The sequence below is a fragment of the Danio aesculapii genome, chromosome 11, assembly GCF_903798145.1.
Source record: "Danio aesculapii chromosome 11, fDanAes4.1, whole genome shotgun sequence".
In the NCBI taxonomy this organism is placed as follows: domain Eukaryota; kingdom Metazoa; phylum Chordata; class Actinopteri; order Cypriniformes; family Danionidae; genus Danio; species Danio aesculapii.
Window position 1 is genome coordinate 20371809 of NC_079445.1, and position 11871 is coordinate 20383679.

The window sequence follows — 11871 nt, forward strand, 5'->3', positions numbered from 1 at the left end:
ATAGATAGATAGATAGATAGATAGAGATAGATAGATAGATAGATAGATAGATAGATAGATAGATAGATAGATAGATAGATAGATAGATAGATATAGATAGATAGATAGATGATAGATAGATAGATAGATAGATAGATAGATAGAATCCAAGCTGAAGCACTCATCAATCATCATTTACTCCGTCTAAGCTAAGCAGTGTCTTGTTGTTAATTTGAGATGTAAAGCAGGAGGTTTCTGCTCAGTGACTCAATAATACAGTACAGCCTTAAAGCCTCTGTCTGAAACGGGCCATTATAATAAGAATAGCCCCTGACCAGTGGCAGGATTAAGAAACGGCCCTGCTTATTTGTCCAGACCCAGATGTAATACCTAGGCTTACCGACTGCAGAGGAAAGTGAAAATGTGTTGTTTAATTTATTTAGTCTCTTTAATGGACAAAAGATGGCGAGGGCAGGGGGCCTTGGTGGCCGGTCCGGGGTTTAGAGGCGCTGGGCTTTAATTAGGGCTGTCCTGAGGGGGGCAGAGGCCTGTGGACAGAGCAATGAATGGAGAGGGAGGAGAAGAACATGAGTGGGGAGTTCTTGTTTGATTTGGGGGGTCAGACAGGAACACCGGCTCAGACGGATTACCATTAGTGGAAATATATAAGCACATCATATAAATAATGATGATGGTATACAGTTTTATTGAAAATTTTTGGGGCTTGGATTAATCATTTATTGATTGACTCAGTGGTTTGCTCTTTTAATGCATTATTTTCTGTATTGTAGCACATATATGTGGTCAGCAATAGTTTAGCAAAAAACTGGGACATATATATATATATAAGTTTTTTTAATAAACCAAGCTAAACCTTCTTTATCTTCAGCTTAATTCAAATAATGTTTTGTTGTTATGAATTAAAGTGATTGTTTAGGTTTTATTCTTTGTATTGAAATGTGCTTTCTATTTATTTTATTTAAACATTTTGAATATATTGTATATAATTCTTTATCTAGTTCTTCAATATATACGTTATATATATGTTTTATATATATATATATATATATATATATATATATATATATATATATATATATATATATACATTCCTAATCATTTAGACCAATATATATATTCATATAATGGTCACACTTTACAATAAGGTTCCTTAATATATTTTTAATATATTATTAATCATAGTTCAACATTTACTAATGCATTTTTAAAATTTCAATTCAGGTTTGTTAACATTAGTTAATGCATGTGAGTTAATGTGAACTAACAATGGTCAACTGTATTTTCATTAACTAACATTAACTAATATGAACAAATACTTTAATAAATGTATTGTTCAAAGTTTATTCATGTTATTAAATGCTGAACAAACTGTTTTTGTATTTACTCAGTTGTAGTTACCCACATAAATACAAAAGTTCCACTTTAGTTTAGGTCACAATTCACGGCATTAACAACCCATTACCTAATGCTTCTAGCTTAATAAATTACTAATTAGTTAAGATAGAAGTTGGGTTTAGGCTTTGGGTAGGAATAGAGATCAGATTTATGTAGATGGATAGATTTTCAGGACTGTATGATTTTTAAAGTATTCGTGTCACGGATGTTTTCACACTGCATGACTATCTGGGTTAGCATTCCGTCGCTGCTGTGTTCACACTGTAGGATGGATCGGCTACGAGGGGGCATAGGCGGAGGGTGAACAAACTCCAGGGTAAGGCTAATATATGCTCTGCCCTTTAGTGCATTTAAAAAGATTTGCAACCGACCAAGAAGAGATTTAACAAAAGCACCGCCTATCAACAACGTCTATTATATTCAACACGCGCATTAAACTATTTTATTAAAATCACCCACTGATCTACACTACCAGTCAAAAGTTTGGGGTCAGTTTATTATTTTTTATTATTATTACTTTTATTTAAAATCTAATTAAAATTATTCTCTTCATCAAGGCGGCATTTATTAAATATAAAACATTGTTAAATACTTATTATTAAATATTTATTTATTACTTGCTGTATGCAGTTTCAAATGAAATTATTACTACTTACTATTACCATTAATAACTTTATTACTTTTAATAAGAGCAATTCTGAAGGATCGTGTGACTCTGAAGACAGAAGTATTAAAGCGCTGAAAATTCATCATTGCGGATGCAGCCCTCACTATTCTGCCACCCTAGGCGGCCGCCTAGGTCGCCTCTGGACGCGCCGGCCCCGAGAATATTGAAATCATTCTCTTTTTCACAAGGTCAATCGAAACTGAACTTGTAATTCAGCAATAAATATTTGACCTTTAAAATGTAAAACTCCAAACGATTGCCTAAACAAGATTACTACACTGTAGGCTAGACTACGTTACAATCAAACTACGTTACAATATTATACCTCTCTCGTAACTCGTTTGTCGTTTTATTACTTATGTCCTTGACCCTGCAAAACAAAATAGTCTGCTGGACAACTTTTGGTTTGGTTTTCAGAGCTGGGGTTGGACAGTTCCCTTTTTGTGCGGAGGGGGACTTTAAATTTGATTGACAAACTTACAATGGCTAAAGTGTTGTGTTAATTATCAACATTAAATTACATTAATAGTACGCCTTACACCTGTTACATGTTTTCAATGCATTTTTTTTCTTTTCTGCTATCTCCGTGGTCTCTGGCCAGGGGGAGGCTAAGCCTTCTCCAGCCTTACACACGCTCTGCCTATGACAGGGGTTTCACACTGCATGACTTTGAAATAGGAAGAATCGACGACAACTTTGCCAAAACTATGTCTCACAACCAAACACATGACGAGAAGTGATATGGAAACAATGTGAGGTCGAAGCTGTAGTGCAGTAGAACCGTTTTTACTTTTCGAGTCGGTTGTGATATTGATCAGATGACACGTCAACTGACACTATTGCTCCTGCTTTTCCTCTAGTTTTTCCTCCATTTCTTGGGTCCAAATAAATTGAAAATGAGTGCTTTTAACTTCTCCCCCATCCTCCCACTGGCCTGCAGATACCCATACTAGTGGATTCTGCTCTCTCATTAGCTGTAGGTGATCACTGATGTTATTTTCAATCAGAACACATTTTCACACGGCATGATTTGAATCGTCGTCAGCTCCAGATGGGTTGTTGGCGACTTATTGGCGATTCTCTCACATCATGTCTTTAATAGTTCACACTGTGTGATTGTTGCTCACGTAAATGAGCACCGATTTGCCTGGATTTCAGGCATTTGTCAGCGTTTTCTCAAAACCTGTCAGCAAGTCAAAAATCGGGGCTGAAATCATGCAGTCTGAACTCGGCATAAGTTCATACTTTATAACTACTAATAAATAGTTAATATCTTAATATTAGGCAGTTAATAAACCAGTAGTTAGCATGAATTGTAACTAAAGTGTTACTAATACAAATATAAGTTATGTTGTTGTTTGAGCTGAAACACACACACATGAATATATTAACGTATACATATACACACCTGAACATGAGCACTTTTTATTTGTATTTTGTATTTCGAGCATTGCCTGTAATGCACCTGGTTCGAGAGTAATTCAAGTAAAAGTTGACAGACAATTATTCGGCTGACATCTGGCTCAGGTTAGATACTGAGGACTTGTTTTATGTTAATATTATTGTTAAGCCTGTTTCTGTCTACATATATAACATGCGCACATACACACAGATGCAGACCGAGCTCAGAAACATGGATATGGACGAGTTCATCTCCGCCAACCTTGCAATTTTGACCAATCTTCCCTGTTTTGAGATGGTTCAGCGGCTTACTCTGGACCCACAGACTCAATGATTCCTACTCCTGCTTGGTAAGTCAGCTTTTCAATCTGTTTCATTTTAAACCAAAAGTGCACTAGTGTCAACAGTGCCTGATTGTGTGTCTTATGGGTTGGTTCAGTCCGGGCCAGGTATTTGTATTAGACGAGTACTGCGCCAGGTTATGGAGTTCGGGGGTGTCACAGGCACCTGTGCTACCTGAGTGACCTGCTAGAGAGGGCCAGAGAAGGGGTCCATGATCGACCCCACGCTACCTGCACTACAGCTTCGCCTTCTGCGCATCTCACGTTTCACGGCAACAGGTATCACCGGTCTCACACTCTTTATCTATTTCGCACCCTCTTTCCTAACAACCACTTCAGTTCATTCTCATTTGTAAGCACATTAATCTTAAATCATTTATCTCTCATGTTCTCTCTCTGTCATTCGTCCTGTACTCTCGCCTGAAGCTCTGTCTGCTCTTCTCCTCCTAAAATCACTCCATCCCTCTTCACCATCCTGCCTTTTTATCTGTCCTATACATCCACTGTCCACTCATGGCACAAGAGAGGTAAAGTAAGACAAAGAGCACATACATTCTACCTTTGGCTGCCATAGGGATCTATTTTTCCATTTATTTGTGGAAACCCCATTCTTCCTTTTACAGATGTGGTGTGGTCAGGTTATTATATTCTCTCCCTTTACAAGAAGCTCAAGTTGCCTCACTGATTCACAGGAGTCTTCAGAAAAACAACAGTACCCTTAACATTTCACATTCATTCACATTAAATATATACATATACAGTGGGGGAAATAAGTATTGAACATGCCATGTTTGTTCCTGGGAATAATATTTCCGAGGGAGCTGTTTGACATGGAATTGAACCAGATTTTGGTAAAAGCCCAAACAAATCAAACATTAAAATAAAATAAAACAAAACAAATCTGAAGGATTAGTTATGTGTAATAATAATGGAATGACACAAGGATAATGTACTGAATTACTGAAATGTTATTTAATACTTTATATCAAAGGCGTTTTGATGATGGCAGCGCGAAGACGACTCTCATATGGAGAATGGATTGAGACATAAATTGCTTAGGTGAGAGTGTCAACAGTGTAAAAATCTTGATGGTTCTGTGGGTCTCGTCTATCAAATCTGATCTTTATTTTGTATTTTCAATTGGATTCAAGTCAGGTGATTGGCTGGGCCATTCTACAGTTTGATTTTCTTATTCTGAAAGCATTTGAATGTTTCCTTGTTTGTGTTTTGGATCATTGTTTTGCTGAAATGTTCACCATGGCTTCATCTTCATCATCCTGCTAATGCAGATGTTGGACTGAAGTAGCTAATATTCATTTACCAATCACGAAGGGCAGAAGGTTGCTAAATAACTACTAGGATTTAGCTTTTGTCTGGGCTTTCACTGCCTGTCTACACCTCCCTTTCTCATGTCTTTCATACTTAATACTTTTTCTCTGTCATTTCATGTTTTTGCACATAAATTTATTTGTAACTGATTAGTTTTGTTTTCTTTGCATATACTGTATGGGTTTCTTTTGTTTCTACCAACATCCGGTGAAATGTCAAGTCACAGCACCTTTAGAAATGTGTTTTCTGAGAAAAATGGTGGACGTGTTCAATACTTATATCCTCCCACTGTATATAACAAAAACAGAGTGAAATGTATTTTTTATTTAAATATTGCAATGTAACAAAATTGCAATAATGCACAAATTATTTAAATAAAAAAAGCAAATAGATGAATAATAGTATAGTCACTGTTTTTAAACTTTTGCTGAACTCTGATTCTTTTTGCTTGTGGCTTATTAGTTTGTCATCAAAAACATTTTATAAAGGGACATACATTTTACTTTATTATATATATTTACTCACAAACAAACAAACATACATGCCGATCAAAAATTTTGGGGTCGTTTTTTCATGATTTTTTTTTTATGTTCTGTTCATCAAGGCAACATTTATTAAATGTTAAACAAATGCTAAATTGTTAAATACTTATTTATTAAGTATTTATTTATTACTTATTTTATGTAGTTTCAAATAAAGTTATTCTTCAGTCATTATTGCTTTTATTACTATAACCATTAATAATAATAATAATAATAATAATAATTATTATTATTATTATTATATTATTATTCTTATTATTATTATTATTATTATTATTATTATTATTATATTAGAGTGATTTTCTGAAGGATCATTTGACTCTGAAGACTGGAGTATTGAAGCTAAAAATAAATCACAACCTCTTTAAAATCACATGAATTATTAAAATAAATTATAAACTATTTGAACAGTTATTTTTATAGTGCAATAACATTTAACAATTTTACTGTATTTTTGATTAAATAAATGTTAGCCTTGGTGAGCAGAAGAAGCTTATTTTAAAACGTTTAAAAATCCTACTGACCCCAAACTTTTGACCTGTAGTGTATATTTACAAGATATGTACAAAAATATGTACAAACAAAAAAAATAAATAATTATTTTTAAATAAATAAATAAATAAATAAATAAATAAATAATACTAAATAAATAAATAAATAAGTAGTAAGATGGAAGATACTAATCATAGTAATCATCATCTTCATATTTCAGATACAATCATCATCATTCAGATTTTTTTTGTTTAAGAGAACAAAATGACCTAATTCCTAATTGATAATCAGTTATTATAGTTGGTAGAGTAGTAGAATATTAATCAGTTATTATAGTATTATAGTAGTATAGAGTATGATAAATACTTTTACATAAAATGTTACATATTAAATATCCAAATATTATGTTTTAATGAAAAGGTTATTAATCAAACAAAAAAGTAAATAATAAACAAACAAACAAACACATAATATTGTACAATTTTTTATTTTGTTTCTATTCTATTTTTATTTTTTATCATCTTGGCCTGTGAGAAAGAATTCCTGCTTCCTTTTGCATGGGACTGATTTGTAAACAACATACATAGTAGATTACTGTCCCCAACATTCACATTCTCCTTACATTTTATTCTTCTTATTATTGTATGCAATATATTTTATTCATATGTAATATTATTTTATATATATTTGTAATTAATTTTTTTTCTTCTTGACTAACATTCAGATATTTTCAAGTGAATGTTTCATTCTTTTTTTTTTCTGCCTGTGTTTTTATTCTCATTGTTTCTGCATGATTTGTCATTTTTCTTCTTCTTTTGTTTCTGTTTACCCTCACACCATCTTTCCATAACCTTTGTGAATGTGCACCTTTATGAATGAATATGTGTATGTGTGTGTGTGTATGTGTGCGTGCGTGCGTGCGTGCGTTGTGTGTGTGTGTGTGTGTGATTTGAAGCCAAAGAGTGACTGAGCTTCTCAAATGGCCCGTATCAGAGACGGAGCTACTTAGTTCTCTGTTTCCCTCCCCCCCTGAGCCCTTGACCCCCTCTAAAAAAGAGAACAGAATCATGGAGGTCTGGAGAAAAAAGTCGCAGGTGCTCACAGGCTCCAGAAGGTGAGAATTTAATGCAGACCTCTTTTGGGTCTGGGTGAATGTTAAGCTCACCCTTAACCTGTGAAACTGGGGGATGTGAGTGAGGGACCATTTTTTTAAATTTGTTTATTTAAAAAAAAAATTCTGTTTGTAAATGTTTTTGTTCTTTTGTGTGTTGTGTTATTGTGTTATATTCTATTTGTTAGTTTTATTTCATATTTTTATAGTGTGCAAAGTAGCAGCTTTATGTAGTGTACAGTTTTTAATCTGAGATGGCTTGTCAAATTGCTTAAACATGTAAAGTCACAATTTTAAAGGGGAAAAGTGTATAATTGTTAGATTATTGTGAGCTTTGATATAAAATTAATTTGTTGCCTTACATTTTAGGCTTTTTTTTTCTCACAGTTTAGTGGGGGGAAATTTTGTATTTGTGAGATATACACTAAACTCTCAAGTTAAACTCTGAAGTTTCTAGACTTTCCACGATTATGACTTTTTCCTTTGTTAATTTCTTTTATGTTTTATCCTGCAATACGGACATTGTTTCTCACAATTCTGAGTTTATTTCTAACAATTTAGATTTTGTTTCTTAGAAGTTTATTTCAAAATAATTGTATTAAAATATATTATTTTTAGGGATGCTCTGATCAGGATTTTTGCAGCCGATACTGAGTACCGATTCCTTGTCATGGTGATCAGCCGATACAGAGTACTGATTCTGATGATTCAAGCACTATAATGCATTAAGTACATTTTTCCCTGTAAGATGACCTAAAATGGAGTTTTCTCTTTACCTAAGAGAATAACTTAAGGATGCTGCATATAATCCCTTAAACATGTCTCTTATAACCATTTATGTGGACATGCCATGACCAAAAGGCAGCTTTAAAGAAAATCACAAACAAAGAAAATTATTCTTTAAAGAATAAAACAGATATAAAAATGTCCTCTGAGTGTAAACTCTTCAGCATACCAACTGCGATCGGTTCATGAGATCAGCATAACGAGTACCGATCGAGTAAATAAATGTAATTATCAGCCGATACTGATTAGAACATCCCTAATTATAATATATTTTTATTTATTTATTATAGCTTTTAGGCTTTCTTGCAATTCTGACTTTATTTCTCAGAGTTCTTAGTTTCATTACCAATTGTGACTTTTTTTATTCATAATGTAACTAGTATTCATGCTTTCTAATTCCAAGATTTTTCTGAGATTTCAGACTTTGTGAGTTTGTATCTTGAAAATCTGTCTCTTTCTTTCTTTCGTTCTTTCTTTCTTTCTTTCTTTCTTTATTCTTTCTTTTCTTTCTTTCTTTCTTTCTTCTTCTCTTCTTTTTTATGAATTATTTTTCAGAATTCTGAGGTAAAATTTTTCCAATTTCAACTTTCTGTATTTGCATATTTCTTATTAAGATTTATATAAAGTACACCCCTCACAAATCATCATTTGAATCAGATTTTATAGGAAGCTATACAATATAATATTGTGCATATACATTAGATTAGTCAGTACTGAAACTAATTCTGGAGCTTATCCCTCAAATAAGTTATAAAAAACGGTCCAAAAACTAGTACATCCAAATTTATATTGTTAATTACAAATTAAAAAGGAGGGAAAATCAAGAGAAGCAAAAATTGTAAAAAATTTAGTTAAATTAGTTAGGTTCACATTTAGTTTTTTCAATATTATGCTGAATTTAATTGTATTATCTTTCAATTTCTATAGAATTGGTGACTAAAATATAATTTTAATAAAAATATATCTGTTTAATAAATCTGTTTTGTTTAAATGCACCAAAATACATTGTCTACATTCACTGAGAAATAGATCAAAATATTCATTTTCAGAATGGGCTGTGCTCAATTATGCTGAGCACTGCATATGTAATTTTGATGTACATCATAACATTTTCTGAAGTAATTTCTCATAATGCTGAGTTTGTATTTTCCTAAGCTTTCTTATATATTTCTGACTTTTTTTAATAAGCTTTCTCACAAATCTGACTTTTGGGTTTATATCTATTTGAGTTCATACCTCACAGTAGGACTTTTTTCTGAGAACTGTGACTTTTTTCTTGCATTTGTGAATTAATAGGTTTTCTTAATTTTTTTTTTTACATTTCTTACAGTTTTGGTTCATATCTCACAAAGTTCCGAAGAAATATATATATATTTTTTATTTTTTTATTTTTTTTCTAATCTTGTAGCTGAATCAAGCTTCTAAAGATTTCCAGTATGGTCGCATGCATTTAGACTCCACCGCATGCCTGAATTCATATTTATATGACAGAGAGAGAGAGAGAGAAATGAGGATGAGCAGGCAAACAGAAAGTGATAGACATGTGTCGAACAGTGAGAAAGATGACGGCTAAAGAAAAAGAAAGAGCGAGGGACACTATGGATGCTGCCTTAAGGTCATGGCTGACAGGATGACAGGTCATCGCTCTGTCTCTCTGTCTCTCTTTCCAAACTGTCCGAGGCCCATGTTTGTGCCAAAGCCTCACGTCCAGCCAAACACGCTCTTTATAGCTGACATGGCCCTCGATCTTAACCTCTTGGCACTGGACTACGATTCTGATGTATATTTAAAGCCAAATAATCTACAAGTGTTACAGATGGCGACCATGGCTTCTGTAATGCTGTTTGACATGATGCTACTGCACCATTATCATATCTGGATAATCTTATCTCATAACACGCTATTATGAATATGCATAAGGATGCGTAGTGTTAATAAAGGGATCAAAATGGAATTAGTGTGAGAGAACTAAATCTTTTGTTTAGCATTTGCGTTATTATTGTCTACAGTAGAATATATAGTTGTATTTTTTTGTGGGCAGGATACACAAACACAGTCATAGTGTTATTTTACATTTTTAAATTGCTTTACTGGTAACATTTTTAAATATGGTCCACTTAATGTTAGTTAAGTTATTTAATAACATGAACAAATGGTTAGTAATACATTTATTACTGTTTTTATTAATATTTGTTTACATTTGGTAATGTTATTTAAGTTTGAAAATGTTAGTTCATGTATGTTACTCACTGTTCATTAATTAATGTTAACAAACACAACATTGTATTTTATATGCATTAGCATAGCCAGCCCGGTGCAAGGTTTTTTTTTTTTTCTCAAAAAACTGTTCCTCTTTGCAGTTTCTCACATCATTTTCTATTTAATTATTGAGATTTAAATACTAATTTAGGTTACATTTTAAGCACTATTTTTAGCTGAATTAGTGTCAGATGTCATCATAACCACACTTTTTTGTCAAATATTTCCTAAATATTCAAATAAACAAATATGACAACTATTGTAATTATTTGCCTATTGTAGATTTATTAGTCAAATAACAAACTGGCCAGCACAACTGTCCTTAGCCAGAATTTGACCATATAATAATAAAAATTTATACATAAAACAATAATAATAATAACAATAAAACTTACGAGCTTCACTTTTTTTCTAGCCTCTCTTGTAAAAAAAGTACATTTGAAAAATTCAGAGTTAAGACCAATATCCAAAATAGTATTCAAATTCATTTTAATATGGTCCCGTTTTGGTGCTTCATAGGTTTTTATAAGTAATTTTTTTCATTCAATAATAAGGTCCAAGATTTAGAATAAAAGTTACTTGACAAATGTTTTCTCTATTTAAAACAATACAGTAGTGAAAGATGACTTCTCTTACATCAGATTGTGGTGCACAGCTGGACTCATGAAAAATAATAGTTCACATTGGCCAAAACTGATTCTGACAGGATTCTGCTTGGTCTATAGGCCAATTCTGGACCATCTGAACCACTGAGTCTTCCAAATCACCCGAACACCCCCCTGGCTACGGGCCTGATTAGTTAATGTTGAGCTATATATGATTGTTTATATTTAGTTAATGTTACATTAACTAATGGACTATTATTCTAAAGTGTTACCTATTGATGATGTAAATCTGGAATCTGAATAATCTAAATATTCAGAAAATTGCCTTTAGATGTCTAAACAAAGTGCTTAGAATGCATATCACTAATTGAAAATCAAGTTTTGATATGTTACATTAAGAAATGTACATGTTCATGGAAGATATTTTCTTAATATTCTAATGATTTGTGGCATAAAAGAAAAAAATCTAAACATTTGACTTGTTTTGTGGTCAGACTCCAGTGTCACATTAAATAATATTGTTTAAATATGATAATAATAATATAATCTTTTAATTGTATATGGTGTCTGAATCATTTGATTTTGAGTATCAACTAATACCGAAACCCAATCTGATACTTCTATAATACATAAAAAGATTAATAGCTTCTGTTAGGTAGCTTGAACAATCAAGTAATAAATAACATAAATTCTTTACTTTTTGGTACATATAAAAAAATATAATATAATGTATATATAAACAAATAGCACCTCAACTTAAAATAGTCGGCAGGCAAACCCAAGTTTACATATCTTGCAGTTTGCTATGGCAACGTTGTCGTCATCAACTTTACAATACATCCAGACCGCAGACGTACTCGCGCTTTCCGCTTCAAGCTGCTTCTGTGTTCTACTTTGCAGGTATTTAACCGAGAGCGTCTCTGCAAGTTAGAAAGAGGTTTAA

At 32.5% G+C, this 11871-nt stretch overlaps 1 protein-coding gene across 1 annotated transcript in view; it reads left to right on the top strand.

Moving 5' to 3' along the window:
• Nucleotides 1-11871, top strand: part of cadpsa (Ca2+-dependent activator protein for secretion a) — a 267285-nt gene that overhangs the window by 167541 nt on the left and 87873 nt on the right. The window contains 8 exon segments of the mRNA XM_056467741.1: nt 3675-3751; nt 3753-3782; nt 3784-3813; nt 3871-3942; nt 3944-4003; nt 4005-4034; nt 4036-4071; nt 4073-4083. Coding sequence (XP_056323716.1) covers nt 3675-3751; nt 3753-3782; nt 3784-3813; nt 3871-3942; nt 3944-4003; nt 4005-4034; nt 4036-4071; nt 4073-4083 — 346 coding nt within the window.